Genomic DNA, 22,388 nt, shown 5'->3' with positions numbered 1-22,388 from the left:
TTGATAAAAAATTTTCAGGCAGTATTTATAAAGACCCAAAAGGCAGAAAATAGTGTTGCTTCAATTGCTCTAGTAACCATGTGCATAGGTTGATTGTAGGACCAACTTTAATGGATATACAGGGTGATTATAATTAAAGTTCCAGTTTCAAAATGTTGTAAAACAAAAAAAAAAAAAAAAAAGCACTGCTTAAAATGACAATAAATATGAAAGGAATATTATCAAACAAGGAGAAAATGTTACAGCGAAAAAAGAAAGAAAATAACAAAAAACCTACCACTAGGTGACGCTCTAAATGGCAGAATAAAAGACGTGGGGCACACAGCTGTTCCTCAGTTTTCATCTGACACACTCGTTGTGACTGTCACAATGCAGGCTCACACACTGCTGGTAAAGCTGTTTTACAAGAATGGTGATGGTGTGCCATTAGCTCTGGAGAAGTTCCAGACACTCAAGGGTATAAAAAAAGTCACTGGTTCGATGTCTGTAAAGGGTCTGGAGTAAATGATATGAAAATCAAAAAGACAACATATTTTGAAATGCAGTGTGGTAGAAGGAGGAAGACGATTGATGCAACATCAGCAAGATATGGCCACTATATTACAGGAGGGGTTAAGAAGTGGTGTGCAAACATGCAGTGCATGGTGAACCACCGTAGCGTGAGACATACCTGTGAGTATGGTGCATGCAATTCTACGATACATCCTGCATGGCCATAGAACAAAATTAACCATGTTCAGGAGTTGCTACATGCTGACCAGCCAGTAAGACAAATATTTGTTCTAGAACTTCTTGCTCACATGGACGTGGGCAATGAATGGTCATGGAACATTCTGAGGACAGTCAGAGCCCATTTCCACCTCCAAGAACATGTCAATCCACAGAATTGCAGAATACTAGCAACTGAAAATCCACTCGCACATCAACTGGTACCACTTCATTCTGGAAAGGGAACTGTGTGTTTCAGGTTGATGGCATTGTTTATTGTATGGCCATATTTTTTAGGAGATGGGTCCTGCAAGTCCTGTTACTTGCACTATCACTGACAAATGCTATGAGAGCCGTTGCACACCATCATCATTCCAACCATTCAACAGTGTGGATGTATGGGTAGAATCATTTTTATGTAAGATGGGTCTCCTCCACACATTGCGCAGCCTGGGAAGCAGCTACTGCAGAGGCATTTTGGAAATGCTAGAATTATCAGCCATAATTTCCCTAAGCCTAGTGGTCTAATCACCTCATCTTAATCTGTGTAATTTTTGGCTATGGCATTATCAAAAAGATGCTGTGTCCAGCATTCCTATTGCAAACATAGTTTAATGGAATACACACACTGTGCAACACATTCTGAACATGACTCCTGAAACACTCCAATTTATTGTTGCAAATGCTGTTTCTCGATTTCAACATGTGGCAGAAAACAGTGGGCAGTATACTGAACACGTCTTGCACCAGTCTCAAAAAATTAAAAAACTGATTTCACTATTTCTTTTTATATGGTTTTTGATCTCAGGTCAATTAAAAACCAATTTTTCTCTTCCGATGTGGCACTACCGAGACTGGGTTCTGTTCATATTTGACATCCTTTTGAGCAATTTTTTTTACAACATTTTGAAACTGGACCTCTCATTATAATCACTCTGTACATCACCTGACATAAGTACTTCAGTTATGTACAGCAACAGAAACTGAGCAACTCCTGTGCTTCAAGTGCTCTTCGCTGTGTTAGCTGCATTTGCTGTGTACCCTTTCCAGCTCATTTATAGGTCTATGTGCTTCCCTAGATAGTTCAGATTCTTATTAAACTTAAACTAAATACCACTCACCTTTTCATCACATTCTTAAAATGTTCAGTGAAATGCAAAATTTTTTTATATCCTGAAAACTTGCTTCTTTCTTTTATAAAATTCCTTTGTTCTCAAGAAAAAGATTTATTCCATTATCTAGCATTATTCTTATTGTTTTATCCACAATACTTGTCACTTGTCAATGAAATGTGATAGAGACTTTTCATGTCATGGGTAGATTATCTGGCTTTAAGCTTTAGAATCAAAAATATTATGGTAATGTCCAAGACTGATTGGATTTCTGTTTCTCAGAGTTGATAGAGAAGTAATGAAATTATGAGAGCCAGAACTTTTCATCTTTAAGCATTTTATTGTACTTAAGAGTTCAGATAACTAACCTTGTTTTTAAAGAGTTCTTGCAACATTCCCTTACCTATTTTAAGTAGAATGCTATAAACTAGGCTATCTGCAGCTGTAGCAGATATTGATGTTATCTCATTTGTAACTTCCTTCTTGTGACCTAAATCATCCAGGAACTGCTATAAACAATCTCTTTTAGTGTTTGTTACCTCTTTTTTCATGACTGAGAGTATTGTTCTCATGTCTATAACATCCATTATATCTTTTGTTCTCTCTGCTGGTCTTCTTGCATCATTTCTCTTGGAACCAAACAGAATTTTTGTGTAGCTAAATTTGGGATTTTCCATCAATAGTCAGAGCGTGAAGTTTTCTGTATCCTTGTTGTCTACAAATGAGTGAAGGCATTGTTTTTTAATGTTATGTTTGATAATGTTCTTTAAATTATGTGTACAACCACATTTTTGCATAAAATCTTATATGGTAGTACAAATATATGTTTTGTGTTGGGCAGTGTGCAGTGTTTGTGGTTCACCAGCAGGTAACTTTATGTCATAGCATGTTTATCATGGAGCAACCAACATTGCAGGGCTTCTGAAGAAAAGCCTCAGGATAATTAATGTTAATTCTTCGATGAGGAATATTTTTCAACAATGCATATCACCAAAATGGTTTGTAAAATATCTGCAAAGCATTTTGTGTAATCTGATAGCCATACTGAAAGTTTGTATGATCTTGTAATGAAAAGTCATGGTTATATAACACAGTGGATAATTACTTCCAGAACAAGGAAAAAAATTTAAATAAGGAATATACTGAAAAAAGTAAATATTCTTCAACACTATTATACAATATGCCAACCAGAACCCTCTCCCCTCAGCTTTACTGGTAAATAAAGCCGAGAAGGAAAATAATCCCTGTACAAATATTTAGAAAAAGGTAACGTGGAGTACTGAACTTGTTTATATGTGAATAATACGTAGCTGGAAACACTTACATGTGTATATTCAAAATCACATGACTCATCTAATTAGGAAACAATATTGTCATCAGATTATTACACTTTGTTTGGCAACTCTAACAATATACTCTTTAACCTTCCAAAACTACTACAAATTCTATTAATTAAAGATTGAAGTCTGTCATCGAACATTACAGCTCTCTAACATTCATCTGTCTCAACTTTATGTGACTTCAATGCCACATTTACTTAGTGAGCCAATGTTCTTCTAAAAGGAACATGGGCTCAATACTGAGAGTCTTAATCAGATGATCAGTACATTTATTTTACATAGTCAGTAGCAGTTTTATCATCCTTAAATGGGGGCATGTTTTCTGTCACTTCAAATATACTTAAACTATAAATGAGAAAAACTTTGAATAGGTATCAATTAAGTGTTTATCCTGTGCCTGAAAGTTCTCTTACTGTTCCAACATAATGTTTTTCTAACTAGAAAATGAATATTAAAAGTAGCAGCTATTACTTACTTCTGTGCCTGCCAGGTGTTGTGTTTGGTGGATGAAGAGAGGTGGTTGGGCAAGGAGGCAGTGGATGACAGACTTCCCTCCTAAGGGGCCTGTTGACTGGGAAACAACCTTCTGCTGGTCTGTTGGTGTTTTTATCCACACAGCGAACTTCTCTTCTCTTGTATGACGGTCCTCGTCCACATGTTTTGCTGCATTGACTCCAAGGGCCTTAAAAATAATAAAAATTTCTGGTGAGTCATATTATAATATGAATAATTTAAATCTAGTTTCAAGTGGCTCATGTAACTGGAAGAATCTTAGCTATTACAGTTAATTACCTGTAATCCAGTGAAGGTGGCAGAAAGCATTCATATTGCACGATTTCGTCTCATAAGGTTTCTGTTTTGGGTCACATTTTCCCCTTGGATGGCCGCAGACAACTTTCCTTCGATGGATACCAATACCACAAGTTACAGAACACTCACTCCAGGCCCCGACAGCCCACCCTCTTCGTCGCATATCATTATTATTATTTCTTGGGCTGGGCACTGATGGCCGACGTCTGCCACCAACATAATACGGCCTCCGTCCCCTGGTACCATTTCGTTTTGGACCATTGTGCATACTGGAATTTTGTGATGATGTGATACTCTGCTGCACTTTTACGATGCAGGGTGGCATCTGTGGACAAGATTCCTGATTGTGTGGACGAGTGAGGTGTGCACAGTCAGAATCTGGCCTACGTTGATCTCGACTGTTTGCATCTCCTGGAATTTTCTCTTCTACACAGAAGACTAGCCGCTTATGAATTCCACCTTCACCACATGATACAGAGCAGGCATGCCAAGGTCCAGTCCACCATCTGGTCAAGAAAATAATTGAAAGACACTTTAAGTAGTGCAAATAATGTTACACTTTTGTTTTATATACAGATATTTTACACATTTATCACTTTCACCTCACGTTTATTGTAGAACATGAAAATGAAAAACTTGTTTATCAAATTGTCATTATTATGAATATCTTATTTGTATGGAAGCCTAACTATATAGTAGGATTGAAAGAAGTAAAAACCTGGTACCATGAGGTGGTTAGGATATGCACCGCATGCTATGGGCCCTGCGCTGTTGGAGGACTCACAGTGTCACTGCCCAATTTTCTGGGCAGTTTTCAGCTGATAATAATAATACTATTTAGGATTGTGTGTGTAGGATTGTGTAGTATTTTTAAAGCTTAATCAAAGAAGATTTTAACAACAGCAAAAATTGAAATGTTTGTCTAATCAGAAATAAAGACAGTATGGTACCCAAGAAAAATATGGTTGTATTGTCAATTCTGAATCAGAAGGGTGAGTGTATTGATTCTGAACTTTTCAAAGAGGTTGAAAGAGAAGAACAATACTGGTGAGAAGTACTACAGCATAAAGTAGAAGTTAAATTTTTGTCAGAATGCTGTCTTGCTTCACATGGAGGTGGTGAAGCTGTTGGTTTTCTGCAAAATTGTAATTATCTTTAACTTCTAGAATTATTTTTCAATTTTTTTCTTTTCTCATCTGAACACAAGCATGTACTGTACATTCTTTGTATGAGGTGTGATAAAAAAGTAATGGGAAATTTTTAATTTCACAGGTCTCATATATCCAATTTTCAATTTTTTTTATCTTGTTGGTAAATATGTTCATGATGTATGTTTGCATTTTCCACTGTTTTCAATACTTAGTTTACTGTTGACAGTCAAAAATGTAATATGGTTTCAGTGCTTGGCAAATTTTTACTTTCTAAAAATATGGATCAAAAAATTTTCATTAAATTTGCTTGAAAAATGGAATAAAGGGCAACACCACAGACATGTTAACTGTGGATTTTGGAAAATCTGTTGTGAGTAAGACAAGAGTTTACAAGTGGTATAACTGTTTCAAAGGGGGTCAAGAAGAAGGTAAACCAGGTGATGAAAAGGTAGATAGGTATGACAATGAAAAGAAAACCCAATCATTCCAAAGGAAGCTACCTGAGGAGCCGAGATAAAAAAAAAATCAAAAAGTTTGATCACATGTGAAGGTTGTTCTCACTGTTTTCTGTGATTACAATGGGACAGTGCATCAAGAGTTCCTTCCTTCTGATTGTATGGTCAATTAGGAATACTACATGGAAGCTATGCACCATTTGAATGAAGCAATCCAAGGAAAATGACAAGAACTGTGGCACGACCACTCATGGAAATCACATCATAACAATGCTCCTGCTCACACCTCAACAATTATTCACAATTTTTTGGCAAACAACAAAACTGTTATGTTGCCTCAGCCACCATATTTGCCAAACATGGCACCCTGCAACTTCTTTCTATTCCTAAAGCTGAAGCGAACCATGAAAGGACATGGTTTTACGACCGTTCATGAGATAAACATAGAATCGCTGAAGGAACTGAACATCATAATGTGAAGTGTGTTCCACAAGTATTTCCAAGATTAGGAAAAAGTCCTGGCACAAGTCTTTTATATCTGGTGGGTAATACTCTGAAGGGGACAAAGTTGATGTTGATGAATAAATAAAGATTCTTTTAGAAAAATAAAAATTCCTGTTTCTTTTTGATAATACCTCATATCTATCGAGAGATGTGAGTGAAGAATTATTGCTACTACTGGAGCCAATAAGTGTAATAAAATAAATGGCGGAATTAATCTCATTAAATTCATCACTGGATTTAGCAAACCTTAATCAGCTGACTTTCAAAGTACAATTTTTTTTAGCTCCTCGACCTGTTGAAATATTTATCTCTTAGGCATGGAAGGACACAGTTTTTACCACTTAGCCTCAGCAAGTCAGAATTTGTAAAAGAAAGTTGTCTCAACATAAAAGTCTTTAGAGGCCAAAGCTATAATAATGTCAGTAACATGAGTGGAAAATGTAACAAAATTCATTTACATACACAGTCTGCAAACCACTGTGATATGCATGGCAGAGAGTACTTAGCATGTTACCACATTTTAGGGTTTATTCCCATTCCAATAATCTATGGATCATGGGAAGAATGACTGCTTAAATGCCTCTGTACATGTTATAATTACCAGTAGTCTAATTTTGTCTTCACTCTCCTTACAAAAGTCATACCTAGGGGGGGCTGAAGAACGTCTGTAGATTCTTCACTTAATAACCATTCTTGAAACTTTGTAAGAAGATTTGTGTGGAATAATTTGTGTCTATCTTCAAGAGTCTGCCAGTTCAGGTCCTTCAACATTTCAGTGACACTTTCCTCTGAAGGAAACAAACCTGTGACCATTTGTGCTGTTCTTCTTTGTATATGTTCAATATCATCTGTTAGTCCAGTTTCATATGCATCCCACACACTTTGGCAATATTCTATGATGGGATACACAAGTGATTTATAAGTCACCTGTCTTCCCTAATACTGAGCATACTTGATCGTCCCATGTCATATCCCCACAAATGTTACACACAGGTATTTGCATGACTTTACTGATTCTAATTGTGAATCACTTATATTATAGTCATATGATGCTACCTGTTTTTGATTTTGAAGTGCATAATTTTATATTTATGTACATTTAAAGCAAGTTGCTAATCTTTAAACTACTTTGAAATCTTATCCAGACCATACTGATATTTGTGCAATTTTTTTTTGGACAGTATTTCATTACAGATAGCTTCATCACCTGCAAAATGTTTGAGGCCACTATTAATATGAGAAAAGTGCAAGCTGGTTTTTGCATGATAGATGTTTTCAGAATCTATGTTGATAGATATGGAGAGGGCCATTCTGTTCAAGCCACCTCATTATGTTTGGGCTCAGAATGCACTGATCAGCCAGAAAACTATGACACCCTACCTAATAGTCGGTATGTCCACCTTTGGCAAGGAAAACAGTGGCAACATGTTATGTCACAGAAGCAATGAGGCCTTGGTAAGTTGCTGGAGGAAGTTGGCACCACATCTGCACAAACAAGTCACCTAATTCCCATAAATTCCAGAGAAGGGGTGATGAACTCTGACACCATGTTCAATCACATCCTAAATGTGTTCAATCGGGTTCAGATCTGGTGAGTTGGGGGATCAGCACATCAAATGGAACTTGCCACTGTGTTTCTCAAGGTACTCCATAACACTCCTGGCCTTGTGATATGGCACATTCTCTTGCTGAAAAATGACAGCGCTGTCAGCAAAGATGATTGTCATTAAGGGATGTACGTGGTCTACAACCAGTGTACCATACTCCTTGGCCATCATGGTGCCTTGCATGAGCTTCACTGGACCCATGGATGCCCACATGAATGTTCCACAGGCATAATGGAGCCTCCACCAGCTTGTCTGTGCCCCACATTACAGGCGTCAAGGAGCTGTTCCCCTGGAAGACAACGGATCTGCGCCCTCCCACTGGCATGAGGAAGAAAGCATTATTATTCATCAGACCATGCAACACTCTGACACTTCACCAATGTCCAGTGCCAATGGCCATGTGCCCATTTCAGTCATAGTTGCTGATGTCATGTTAACACGAGCACATGCATGGGTCATCGGCTGCAAAGGCCCATTATTAGGAGTGTTCGGTGCATTGTGTGTGGAGACACACTTGTACTCTGCTCAGCATTAAAGTTGATATTAGTTCCACCATAGTGTGCCACCTGTCCTGTTTTACCAGTCTGCCCAGCATAAAACTGACATCTGTAATGAGATGTAGCCACCCAAACCTACAATGTATGGACTTGGTTTCACCACATGTTCAAGACACTCACCACAGCACTCTTCAAACACCCGAAAAGTCGTACTGAGCCAACAGGCCATCACAATTTGTCCACAGTCAAACTCAGATAGATCTCGCACCTTCTGAATTTGACATACAGACAGCACACACACTGATACTACAAGCAACGTGCATTTGTCTGACTAGCAGTCATTCCTTGGCAGGTGATGCTGCTATCACCTGAACAGGTTTGTATCAATAGTAGGTCAGTGGTCAAAATGCTCAGGTTGACCAGTGTTTGTTCTAGGGTCCTACAATATATGGACATTAGTAAGATTGGGCAGTAGTTTTGTGGATCACTTTTGTTACCCTATTACTTCTGTTAGAAGAGTGTCACCCATGTTTTTTTTCCAATCAGTGGGCACTGATTTTGTTCAGAGGATATACAGTACATAATGTTTACAATGGGTGCTGCAAATTCAGCATAGAATCTGATAAGGATCTTATCGGGTCCTGGAGTCTTATTTAATTTTAATGATTTTAGCTGTTTCCCAATGCCACTGACACTAATATCTACATCTCTTGGTGTGATAAGTAGACTGGAGCAGTACTTAGTAAAGGAAAACTTCAAAAATGTGTTCAGTATTTTTGTTATTGCCTTGATAACCCCCATTTCAGTTCCTGTGTCATCCATGAGTGTCTAGACACTAGCTTCAGTGCCACTGACAGCATTTACATACAACCAGAATTTCTTTGTGTTCTGTGTGATATCTTTTGATAAGATTCTACTGCAGCAGTCATTGATGGCTTCACACATTTTCCTCTTGACAACCAAACAACTTTCATTTGGAATCTGTCTATCTATGGGTGTATGCTTTGTTTTACACCTATTGCCATGTTCTTATGATGAAAAATGTTCATCAGAATCAATTAATTCAGTGGTGGTGAATAAGCAGGTGTACTAAAGACATATTCTTATCCTCACCAGAAAATTTCATGTCAGGCCTGGCACAAAAGAAATGAGACTTGCACTACAAATCTGTGTTCTTACCAAATATATTCAGTTACTCATTATCACATTAAAAGTGGGACACAAATGAGTCCAGACATATCTACATTTGTTTTCACTTCTCCAAACATTTCTCTATGTTGTATTTTGTGTAAGAGCTCTGTTATATTTGTTCCTGACAAACAGCAGAGCATAACTTTCAAAAACTGTTCATTCACTGAAATTAAGCTGTTCAACTATGATGAAACTTCTAAAAGAGTAAGGAAGCAGTCCAAGGTTGATTAGTTGGTTGGTTGGTTTATATGAGGGAGATGACCAAACAGCGAGGTCCAATCAGATTATGGAAGGATGGGGAAGGTAGTCAGCATGCCATTTCAAAGGAACTGTCCTGGCATTTGCCTGAAATGATTTAGGGAAATCAAAGAAACCTAAAACAGGATGGTTGAACCCAGGTTTGAACCATCGTCCTCCAGAATGCAAGTAAGACGCTATGACAGATGGATCCTTAATAATGTAAGCAGTCTCCTTTCCTTTGTGACACTGTAGAAATATCAAACTCATTGTTGCTTTTGTCACAGTCATAATATGGATAAATAACATATGTACTTTTCTTTCATTTTTACCATACAGGGTAATAATAGTCTTACCAAATGCTTAATGTGTGTGAGCTGTTGCCAGCCTCACACTCTTGTGTAAATGCCATGTAAAATTACTGGGCTTAAATCAGCCTTAGAAAGCAAACAATGAACAAACAGTTTTGCTGTTGTATTCTTCTAATATTCAAATTAATTCATAATTAGATAGTTAAGTTCATTACATATCTCCTCCCCCCTCTTCCACACACACCTCTCCCAAAAAAGAAAAATCTGTGTCTTCTCCCTTCTTTCGTCTGAAAGGGGCTAAGTAAAGGTACTGTCTTCCATATCAGTTAGTTAACTAACTGTATAATAATGTCTCACGAGTGGTTATGTGATCACTAGTTCTGCGCATGTGGCTGTATACTTACAGAACATCTAAATTCTGGAACACTTCTAGTATGTCAGAGATGTCAGCATGAATACCATCCTGACACTGTCAAAATTATACAAACTGTGGCAGCACAGATCACAATTTCCAACTTCATCTCCATATGCTTGAGTAAAGATCATTTCTTGACCTCAATGGAGAAATGTGCTGCATTGATAATAGGCCTGGCATGCACTACACTACTCAAGTAGCAGAATACGTGAGGCAAGCACATGGAAGTTTCTGGGGTTAGAGGAACCCATTTGTAGACTGCAAGATGAATTATGTAGATCACTGGAGCAACAAAGCATTCCAAGTGTTTGTAACAACACACAATTCTTTCTCATTTTCAAGAAGTGTCAATGGGCACATGCATATAACAAAATTCTAAGAGTCAAGCAACATATTTACTTTTTACCAAATATATGGCAACATATTACTTCCTACCAAATGTACATCACAAAATGACCAGAACAGAAAAATCAGAGCAGTTTGAACTCACACAGAGGCTTACCAACAGTAGTACTTCCCCAACACCATTTGTGAATGCAACAGTAAGTGGGAGAAATGTTTCATAACATGAAATACCAAGAACTACAAGGTGGCACGCAGGTTATTGCTGAGAAATAGAGTCCAGATGCTAACCACAATGCCAATTTGTTCAGTTCACTGGATGGCTTTATACAGCCCAATATCATCATTAAGTGAGTAACCACTGAAAATATGCCTACTTAACTTAGGTCTTTAGGACGCAAGCAATAAAGGAGTGTAAAGAAATGATATAAGTTGCAAATTTATCAAGTAATATACTTGTCAGTTTTAACTGCAGATGTCTGTTACCACATTTCAATCTTCCCTTTATGTTAAGCAATCATTTACCTCAGAGTTAAATGTGGAATTAATTTATACTTACAAAAGGTAACTTTTAAATAGTGCAAATGCAAGCATAATACCTACCTCGTTGGGCATAATTGGTCATTACAAGATCTTGTTAAATTTGCTGGTTTATGCTCCTGAATGCACATGGAGTCTTCAACTGGACCTTTAGATTTTTCACGACACTCTGGCACTGACGTTTGCGTTCCACCACCACAACTTTTTGTACATTCTGACCATTCTGAGTATGCCCAGACATATTCCTTCACCATCGCTAACTTGTCCAATGGCACTGTGTATTCATATCGCAGCCCAAAGGTACTAGTTGAACGGGGCCGGTGTAATACCTGAAAATGTCGAAAGCTCTTTCAAAAAATGCATTATACTTGAAAGAATAATTTAACCCACAATACATTTTCTTGGCACCAGTTACACATATTAAGCAACTGGTATACTCAGTATCCAGTAACATCTACTACTACATTCAGAATGTGTTTTATTTAACAATGGAGATACGGATATACAATCAGTATTAAACTACACGTGTTACGCTGTACATACACTCCTGGAAATGGAAAAAAGAACACATTGACACCGGTGTGTCAGACCCACCATACTTGCTCCGGACACTGCGAGAGGGCTGTACAAGCAATGATCACACGCACGGCACAGCGGACACACCAGGAACCGCGGTGTTGGCCGTCGAATGGCGCTAGCTGCGCAGCATTTGTGCACCGCCGCTGTCAGTGTCAGCCAGTTTGCCGTGGCATACGGAGCTCCATCGCAGTCTTTAACACTGGTAGCATGCCGCGACAGCGTGGACGTGAACCGTATGTGCAGTTGACGGACTTTGAGCGAGGGCGTATAGTGGGCATGCGGGAGGCCGGGTGGACGTACCGCCGAATTGCTCAACACGTGGGGCGTGAGGTCTCCACAGTACATCGATGTTGTCGCCAGTGGTCGGCGGAAGGTGCACGTGCCCGTCGACCTGGGACCGGACCGCAGCGACGCACAGATGCACGCCAAGACCGTAGGATCCTACGCAGTGCCATAGGGGACCGCACCGCCACTTCCCAGCAAATTAGGGACACTGTTGCTCCTGGGGTATCGGCGAGGACCATTCGCAACCGTCTCCATGAAGCTGGGCTACGGTCCCGCACACCGTTAGGCCATCTTCTGCTCACGCCCCAACATCGTGCAGCCCGCCTCCAGTGGTGTCGCGACAGGCGTGAATGGAGGGACGAATGGAGATGTGTCGTCTTCAGCGATGAGAGTCGCGTCTGCCTTGATGCCAATGATGGTCGTATGCGTGTTTGGCGCCGTGCAGGTGAGCGCCACAATCAGGACTGCATACGACCGAGGCACACAGGGCCAACACCCGGCATCATGGTGTGGGGAGCGATCTCCTACACTGGCCGTACACCACTGGTGATCGTCGAGGGGACACTGAATAGTGCACGGTACATCCAAACCGTCATCAAACCCATCGTTCTACCATTCCTAGACCACCAAGGGAACTTGCTGTTCCAACAGGACAATGCACGTCCGCATATATCCCGTGCCACCCAACGTGCTCTAGAAGGTGTAAGTCAACTACCCTGGCCAGCAAGATCTCCGGATCTGTTCCCCATTGAGCATGTTTGGGACTGGATGAAGCGTCGTCTCACGCGGTCTGCATGTCCAGCACGAACGCTGGTCCAACTGAGGCGCCAGGTGGAAATGGCATGGCAAGCCGTTCCACAGGACTACATCCAGCATCTCTACGATCGTCTCCATGGGAGAATAGCAGCCTGCATTGCTGCGAAAGGTGGATATACACTGTACTAGTGCCGACATTGTGCATGCTCTGTTGCCTGTGTCTATGTGCCTGTGGTTCTGTCAGTGTGATCATGTGATGTATCTGACCCCAGGAATGTGTCAATAAAGTTTCCCCTTCCTGGGACAATGAATTCACGGTGTTCTTATTTCAATTTCCAGGAGTGTATATGAATATGCATCTTAAATTCCATTCCCTTACAGTTCGATAGTAATGAATGACATGGTTACTTATTCAGCAGGTCATGAATAAAAAATAATGATTATTGCTAATCTGATGTTAAATTCTGTTCTTTTGTGGACTATACACTGAGTAGATCCTAAGAGACAAGTCAAAGTTGTCAGCCAGACAGACCATTACTTGATGTTGATACCTGCCATTTGTGGGCAGTGCACCAACAGTTGGATTACCCACATATACCTCACAGACCACCATAAAGAGTGATGAGAAGTCTGCGACAGATTGAAGTTTTGAGTTTCTCTTTGAATGTGCTTGGGTAACACATTGCCCAAAAAATGCATGTATTCACAATTGAGTCCTGGCTCACCAAACTGTCTTAACTTGTTTCATGCAGTCAGTACTGTTGCTCTGCTATTCTCAAAGCACATTTTCAGCTACCAGCAAGCCATGCCTGAATTGGTGTTAAAAAGACCACAATTTTATATATTTCGAAGAGATTCTGTAAAGCCTTCACAGCTACCATAGTGGTCACAGATCCTGTTCAACCAAAAGAAAATTGTTTACAAAATATTACAGCTGTACCTATCAAAGAAATGTTTTGTATAACTTCTGTTTCATATAATTATGGGTCAAATAATATAATCTGTAAAGAAGACTGGCCAATTATTTTGTATTCACAGAGGATAATGATGATATGCTAGGAGAAAGAAAAGAAAGTAATCTTGATATTTGGCAAAATAGCTCAATAAACTTCACTTAAGTCTTAGGAAGTAGAAAATGGTAGCATTTTTTAAAGTTTGTGTCACAAGCATCAGAATACAAATTGAAAGGAAAACAAGGAATTATGAACAATGGGAATAGTATGGTTCTTCACTTAGGCTGCTTATTAAAACACAAATTACAAAATAGAGAAAATTACAGAAATGTTGCAAAAATTGGGCAACATGCACTGCATTGGGACTTGCTGACACAAGGTCCTTGAGCCTGCACTGGATGAGTCAATCACCGAAGTAATTCATGTGTTGTGTCATCTAGAGCTCATCATAATTTCACAGGTTAAACAATGCTTCAATCTGATTTTATAAGATTTACATTAGATCCTGAGTTCCTGTCTGTAATCTATAAGAGACTTCCAGACTTCCCAGTTTTGTGATAGTAAGGGGCTAGTTGTTCTGATAGTTCCCTCCAGATGTGATCTTCAGGCTGAGTTTAGTGTTCACAGTCATCAGTTGCTCTGAAGAAGCCATTTCTTAATTTCAACATCTGGATAGCCAGTGAAATGTAGTGGGTGTTGGTCAGAAAAGGAGAACTACATTTTCTCTCTGTAGACAGTTGTCACCTGTTGAATTGTCAAAGGAGCAGTTGTAGTTGGAGATTCTTTCTCATTGGGTGTTTGCATTTTGAGACTCTCCCTTCTCTCATGACTGTAGTTTTCTTAAGTTCAGTGAATTCAGACATGGAAGAAAGTCTCTAGAGGATGAACCTCTACAGAAGAAAATGGAATTAATATTCAGCAAATGATTGAAGAAGATATTTGTTTCAGCACATTCAGTATATTCTGCCACTTTTGTTTTATGGACAGTGTCAGATTTTGCAGATGAAAATGTCAAAATGTTGACTTATCTTCCCAATTTTCATTCATCAGTATCTTTAGTAATCATATTCTGGGTTAATTTGTCAGTGAACAAGAATGTGGTAAATCTTTCACTGTCTGCCTCATTCGAGATCAGTTTGCTACACTTGTTGCATGAGCAACTTCTCGCACCAGCACATGACAAACATTACTCCATGCAATGAGTTAAGGCTCAGTAGCCATAGGTGTGATGCCTGAAACCAGAGACTCCACCAACAGCCTCCAATGTGAGTTTACAACATCAACTGCACACACCAACTCAAAACTAGCACTGCCAACACCAGTCATGTCTACACTTCTCTATATCTACGCTAAGATGAGTCTCTTTCTCAATCTACACCATGCTCTCAATGTTAACTATTGTGGAGCCCTCGAGATTAGGACTTTTTTATGCTAACAATTTTGTATTGCCTCTGGGCAATTTCATGTTATTGTTTGAGGGCTATCCAGAAAGTAACAGATGTTTTGAAATAAAAAAATTAACAAATTTCATTATATACATTTCAGAGATACCTTGGCTATTTTTTTTTACATAATCATCATTCAAACTGAGGTACTTATCACATGGAGGCACAAGTTTTTCAATGCAGTCTCTGCAGAAATCTGTCGCCTGTGTTTGCAACCACTAGTTTATACCAGTGTGAAGCTCTATGTCAGTACCAAAATGTTTTGTAGTGAGCCATGTATTCATTGTTGGAACGAGGTGGTAGTTGCTTGGTGCCACATCCATGCTGCATGGTGGATAATCAAACACCTACCATCCAAAGCATAGTTTGAGCTCTCAGGTATGATTGGTTATGTCTGGACGTGTGTTGTCATGATAAAACAAAACTTTCCGGATGTGTTTTATCATGAAAAAACAAAACTTTTGCACTACGTTTTCCCCAATGCTTGTTTTGTATTACCCGCCTTAACTTTGTCAATGTTTGACAATACCTCTCTGAGTTAATTGTCGGGCCACAGTCAATGAAATCAACAAGAATCACTCCCTCAGAATCCCAGAAAACAGTAGCAATGATTTTTCTTACTGACAGTATTTTCATAACACTTCCTTGAGAGAATTTGTGTGCCCCATTCCATTAACTGCCTTTGTATTTCACAATTGACATGCTTCACACAAGTCTCATTTCCCATTATGATACAATCGATAACTTTGTTGCCATTTTTCTCATGATCTTTGAGGAAGGCTAGTGCTACAGCCAGTCTCTGTTTTTTGTGGTCTTCTCTTAGGATTTTGGGAATCCACTTAGCACAAAATGTATGGGAACCAAGCTTCTCCATCACCATTTCATGCACCAAACTCCCGAAATTGGGGGGAAAATGATGCTAAAATTCCACAATCATGAAACAAAAATTTTCATGAATTTTGTCATTGATTTTCATTACCAGATCATCAGTCAAAAGGCTAGGCCTACCATTGTGATCCTCATAGTGAACAATGGAATGATCATTTTTAAAATCAATGCACCATTGCGTCGCTCAGTTTTCTCTCATTACTCTCTTTCTGGACACATCGCAAAGGTTGCAATAAATTTAAATTGTTTTGCAGTTTTTTGCCAACAAAAATGTAAACAGAACATACCACAGAAGGAGTTAGATTTTCTATTTCTATACACATTTTAACACATCACAGAAAGTAAAGCAGCAGAAATACAGAGGACACACTACCACCACTGGATGTGTACTGAGTGTAGGAACATTACACCACCAAGATGGCAGCTGTAACCCCACCCAGCATCACAATACACCAAAATGACTGTTATTTTATGGATAGCCCTTGTACATTGTGCCATCGTGTGTTGCATCAAATAACAAATTCAAAAACCAATGTTCTTTTGTGTGAGCCACAACACAATTGTTGACTGTGGACTGAACTGTGTTCAATCAATCAGACTGTGTCAACTTGGGTACGAATTTCAGCATTTGGCTGACACTGTAAGATGGGGACCTTAGCAGTGAACCACAGACTTTGTGTGTTGAACAGCCACCATCAGCATTTCCTTCATTCGTCACCATGGCCCAACCACCTCTTGTTGCTGTTATGAAACAGCTGACAGCTCAGCAAGTGGAAAGCCAAAAGGGTATCAAAAACCTTCTGAACAGAGTACTGCAGTAGCCGACAGTAAATACTCTGCCATTTCTGCCATATGAGGAGAAGTGAGGAGACTGGGTGTCATATTAAAAATGGCTGTGACAGCACTTAACAGCATTTAAAGTAAAGGACAATGACACTGCTAAATGCTGTCATGTGATTTCTGCTCACCTCAAGTTTTTCCAACATTGCTAGTAACTGGATCAATCCTTTCAAGCTTGGACGGCACAACTCCAGGGGCTAAGTCGCCGATGCTAGTTTTTTATGCCTACCATCAAAGCATCTTATGCAGAGGGCATGATCAGAGACACGATCATCCACGCAGCTCCCAATGAAGAGTTTCAATTACAGGCTTTACACTTTGTGACCTTTCATTAGATGATGTGTTGCATTTAGCACAGTACTATGAGGTCACACTAGTGGTGGCCTGCCACTTAGATTCCTGGGTGGACATTGCTGCAGTAAACAGTAAACCTGGATATGTGGCAGACTCAGCAGACAGCTATGATGTTGCGACAGTACACAAACAACAGTGCATGCATCCTGCTACACATACACAGTGGGTCTCACGCTGCCCCAGGTTGTGACAGCTTCACCCATCCTGCCTGAATTGTTTTCAGAAGCATGCTACAGCTACCCATTCTGGTAGGTGGATGCACTGGTCACCTCAAACTTGTTTGTCAAGTGGCTGTTCACATCTCATGACTACAAGATCAAATCGACATTAACCCGTAACTCATAAGGTGTGGTCTCTTAGACCACACAAAAATTTTCAAACTCACCCTACAAGGCCAGTTCTAGTGGAATGCTTCTACAAGCCCCTTAACTTCCTTACATTGCCAAGCCTGTAATGTTTTGTTCAAATGGTTCAAATGGCTCTGAACACTATGGGACTTAACATCTGAGGTCATCAGTCTCCTAGGCTTAGAACTACTTAAACCTAAGTAACCTAAGGACACCATACACATCCATGCCCAAGGCAGGATTCGAACCTGTTACTGTAGCAGCAGCACGGTTCCGGACTGAAGCACCTAAAGCCGCTTGGCCACAGTGGCCAGCAATGTTTTGTTGTTGGTTGCATTAACCCCTTCTTTTTTGTTGATGTTTACATGAGTTATCGACACAAGTTGTGGTCTCCTGGACTGCACCTCATGAATTAAATGCTGGTTTACTTTGGTATAGTGCAAAATGTGTTCATAGGAACATGGCAGTTTTAACAATCCTAAATTTGATGAAATTGTAAACAGTGGATGGATGAAGATGGCAGTGATATAGCTCAAGAAATAGACAAAAAAGATGATTTTACAATAGCCAGTAACCACAGTCCTGCTAGTAAACAGGTAGGTAATTTAGAGGAAGAACTTCAGAACAACGGTGGTGGGATGTTAAAAAACTTCAATGGTCAATATCAAATGTGTTCTAAGTGATCATAAAGAAAAATGTAGACTACAGCACTGAATGTCATCTATGCAGACATTCTTTTTGTACCTATCGAGTGCAATTTTTATGTGCAAGTTTAAACACTGGAATTTAGTTTTATGTGAACATTTAATTGATTCAGAGATATTACCATGTTTCAGAATGTGAAATTCAGTTCTCTTACAATTTGTTTATGTGCATCTTGTAAAAAATATGCAAATTATGTCATTTTGTTTGATAAAATGTAAAATATTGAAGGCATAATTTATTGCAATAAAATCAAGAAGTATTTAAACAACACTTGATTAATTTCACTGGTAAACTACTCATTTCACTGTGGGCAGTTCAGTTGGCTGGAAAACTTTCAAGGTGGTATGGGTTCCACCATAAGTCTCCTCAATTTTCAAACATATTTACAATTAGGGGTGCCCGCACTAACTCTACCAGTTATTGCAAGTAACCCATTCCACTGTAAGGTCAATTTACCATGAAAACTATTACAAAATGTGACCAGGGACATTACTTTCTTAATCATCAACAGTACTGATACTTAGAATGTCTTCACAGTGGACACATTTATGTGTTTTGGATTTTCCATCAATGAGTCAGTGTGGTCTCTGAGAATGTTCCTTATCAACTATTGGACATGCTCTGCACCGAATTCTATGGTCATTATTTCTTCTAGCTGGGAAAAGCAAAGAATTTTCATTGAAACCTATGGCATGGCCTCAATTTTTTTGCCCTCGAACAGTTCCACTGGAACTCCATGGCCAGTTCAAGGACGAATTAGGCAGGTTGCAGGGATTGAATGTGACACAACCTTTATCATAGAGTCAGTGGGCTACTCCCCTGGTTATCATTAGGAAACCATCCAGAAAACTCAGACTCTGCAAGGACTTCGTGGTGGTGGTGAATGCTCATGCTGACTTGGACATGTACCCCATTCCAAAGCCTGAGGAATTATAAGCAAAGCTGGCAAATAGAGACTTCTCCAAAATTGACCTCTCTGAAGCATACTTACAGCTCTCATTAGACCAATTTTCACATAAGATATTAACGATTAACATACAGCCGCACATTTTACACAGATATAAACAGTTGGCTTCTGGGGTTCCCTTGTCATGGCAATTTTCCAGAGGATACTCGAACAGCTGCTTTGTATGAGTGCATTATCTATTTGGATGACATCATCATCATGAGATGTTTAAAGAGCAGCATTTAGTGAACCTGAAGCCACTCTTTTTTGTTTTGCAGGAGGCAGGATTAAAGTGGAATCTCAGCAAACATGAGTTTTTCAGCCTCAAACATGAGTTTTTCAGCCTTCAGTGGAGTATTTAGGCCATGTACTTTCTCATGAAGGTATCTTACCAATGCAGGACCATGTCAAAGCGATTGCATCCATGCCTCAGACAGTGAACCTAAAGAAGTTCCAATCAATTCTCATGAAAATTCCATACTATGGAAAATTCATTCCAGCGGCATCTCGGATAGCTCATCCATTACACACTTAAGTAGGAAAGGAGTGGTTTCCACATTGTCACCTGCGTGTGAAAAGGCATTCACAGAGTTCAAACAGGGTCTACTCTCAGCACCTCCTCTAACGCCTTTCCAACATGGGAAGCAGGTAGTGATTGCGACAGAAATGTCAGACCACAGGATGGGGGCTGTCCACACTCACCAAGAGACTGATGGTTCAGAACACACCACTGCATACACTTCAAAAACCCTCATCTCTGTGCAAATGAAAGACTTCCAAATTGAGGAAGATGCACTGCAAATACGAGTATATTCACTTTGAAGAAATTTTATCTCTTTCTTTCAGGCATCAAGTTCCACCTGGTAAGAGACCATGAGCCATTGATCTCACTGTTCAAACCAACAGCTCATGTCTCAGATTGTACTAGTCACTGGTTCCATTGTTGGGCATTGTTCCTCTCAAGACATACCTATGAAATCCATTTCAGAAGCACTTCCCAGCATTCAAATGCAGATGTTCTTTCTCATCTACTGCTGGGACCAGACTACAAGTTCAATCAAGAGGAAATTCTTTATTTCTTCCTGGATGATGAGACTCAACTAACTTTCCAATTAGGCGAACTCACATTGCCGCTGCCAGAGGTGGACACCATTCTTACACAAGTTCACACCTTCATCTTGAGGGGGTGACCAGAGCAATTGTCCGGGCAATGGTTTATTCCTCTTCTGTACTACTATGGCCTGTGACACCATTTACTTCTAGTCAACAGTGTTATCCTATCACCCACAAATAACATTGCACTGTGTCTAGTGATTCCACCAGTCTTACAACAACAGATCTTACAACTGTGCCTGAGGGCATTGGGGCACTTCCAGGACAAAGCTGTTCACTCAGTGTCCTGCTTACTGACTAGGCATTGACCAGGAAATAGACAGCTTAGTCCATTAGCAACAGATGTGTGGAACAGGCAGTCACATGTCAGGTTTTTTCACCTAGGCCAGCACCCTCCAAACCTTGGGAATAAGTTCACCTCAATCTTGCAGGCCTATTCCTGAATAATGCATGGCTCATCATCACTAAAGCTTTTTTCAGGTTAACTTCAATACAACCATGGCAGAATACATGGTGATGGCATTGTTGAAGATTTTCACTACTGAAGGCCTGACGTAGACATCAGTGACTGTAAAAGGTCTGTAATTTTGGCTGAAGGACTCTGAGAATTTCTACGCTAAAATGGAGTGTAGCACATCTATTAGCCTCCTTTCTAACCCAATTAGGATGGAGAGGTAGAGAGGTTCATTCAGATATTCAAATAACGGATGAAGAAGTGCGTCCAAGATGCTTCAACAGAAGATACCATGACATTTTACTTTAAGTTCATACAGGTTGACAAAAGCCCATCAGTGCTCTCATGAGGATGTCAGCCCCATTCTCTCCCAGATGTACTACTGCCAGCACCCAGCCCCCAGTTCCTCCCTCCTCTCTGAGATTTAGGCTGGCATGTGGGTTTGGGTCCAGGGGTTTGGTCGAAAAGATTGGTGGTTTCCAGCACCATTCATCTGCAATGGGGCATTGAGTTTTGACACTTGATAGCAAAGACTGGACCATCACCCAGCACCAGAACCAGTTCCAACTGTTCAAATGTGCCTGCAGTCTTTTTCTCCTCAATCCTACCACCACATCTCATTCTCCTGCCTTTCGGCAGAAGAAGAGCTCATCCTTGAGCTTCCTGCCCATCCCACTCTTAGTTGTTCCACGCCACCATAGCCACAAGAGGCGAATCTGGCCTCACTGTTGGCTTCCCCACTGAGGAACAGATCAACGCTCCGGATTGAGTTACCACAGGACGTCCCCTGAGGGTGCACCAGCGGAGTGGCTGCCATCCAGGATTGACATCATGACACTGCCTCCGGTGCTCACAGCCTAACCTGCATTTCCCCTTGCCCACCTGATGAAACCACAGATGGTTGGGTCACTCTCAGCCTTACATTCAGATGCCAGCACACTAGGAGCTCCTGTAACCAGAGCAGTCAGGAGACAATTGCAAAAGAGATGGAGGTCACCCACCTCATTCTCCATGTAGCACTGGACCGGTCTACCTTTTGCTTTTTGCCTCACTCCATAATAGTAGTCTCCACTGGTTGCATGAGCAACTTATCGTGCCGTCACACCACAGATGTTACCCATGTACAGAGCTTATGCTTGCTAGCAAGGAATGTAGGGTTGACACCAGAGGCTAAACCATCAACATCCAGAGTGAGTCTGCAGCACCAGTTGTGTGTGCTGACTCAAAATTAACATTGCCAATGCCAGTGATGCCTATGCTTGTCTATTATCCAGGACAATGTGGGTCTCCCACTCAGTTTACACAGTGTTGACAACTGTTAACTGTTGTGAAGCCTTCAAGATTTGGATATTGTTATGCTACTGACTTTGCATCACCTCTGGCCAGTTTCATTTTATTGTATGTTGTGCTGCTGTATGTTATATCAAATAAAAATATTCAAAAATCAATATTTGTTTGTGCAGTGTGTCACAACAAGGAAAGTGTTTGTTACAAGGATAATAT

General features: G+C 40.1%; 1 protein-coding gene across 1 annotated transcript in view; it reads right to left on the bottom strand.

Annotated features, from left to right (window-relative positions):
• The window catches only part of LOC126095633 (A disintegrin and metalloproteinase with thrombospondin motifs 12-like), a 318,265-nt gene that overhangs the window by 38,774 nt on the left and 257,103 nt on the right, over positions 1 to 22,388 (bottom strand). The window contains exons 15-17 of the mRNA XM_049910397.1: positions 11,284 to 11,549; positions 3,953 to 4,476; positions 3,636 to 3,842 (exon numbers count right to left, since the gene is read on the bottom strand). Coding sequence (XP_049766354.1) covers positions 3,636 to 3,842; positions 3,953 to 4,476; positions 11,284 to 11,549 — 997 coding nt within the window. The remainder of the gene's footprint in view (positions 1 to 3,635; positions 3,843 to 3,952; positions 4,477 to 11,283; positions 11,550 to 22,388) is intronic.

This window comes from Schistocerca cancellata, chromosome 8 (assembly GCF_023864275.1).
Source record: "Schistocerca cancellata isolate TAMUIC-IGC-003103 chromosome 8, iqSchCanc2.1, whole genome shotgun sequence".
In the NCBI taxonomy this organism is placed as follows: Eukaryota; Metazoa; Arthropoda; class Insecta; order Orthoptera; family Acrididae; genus Schistocerca; species Schistocerca cancellata.
The sequence above is the reverse complement of the archived record's forward strand: the minus strand, read 5'-3'. Positions and strand labels throughout refer to the sequence as shown.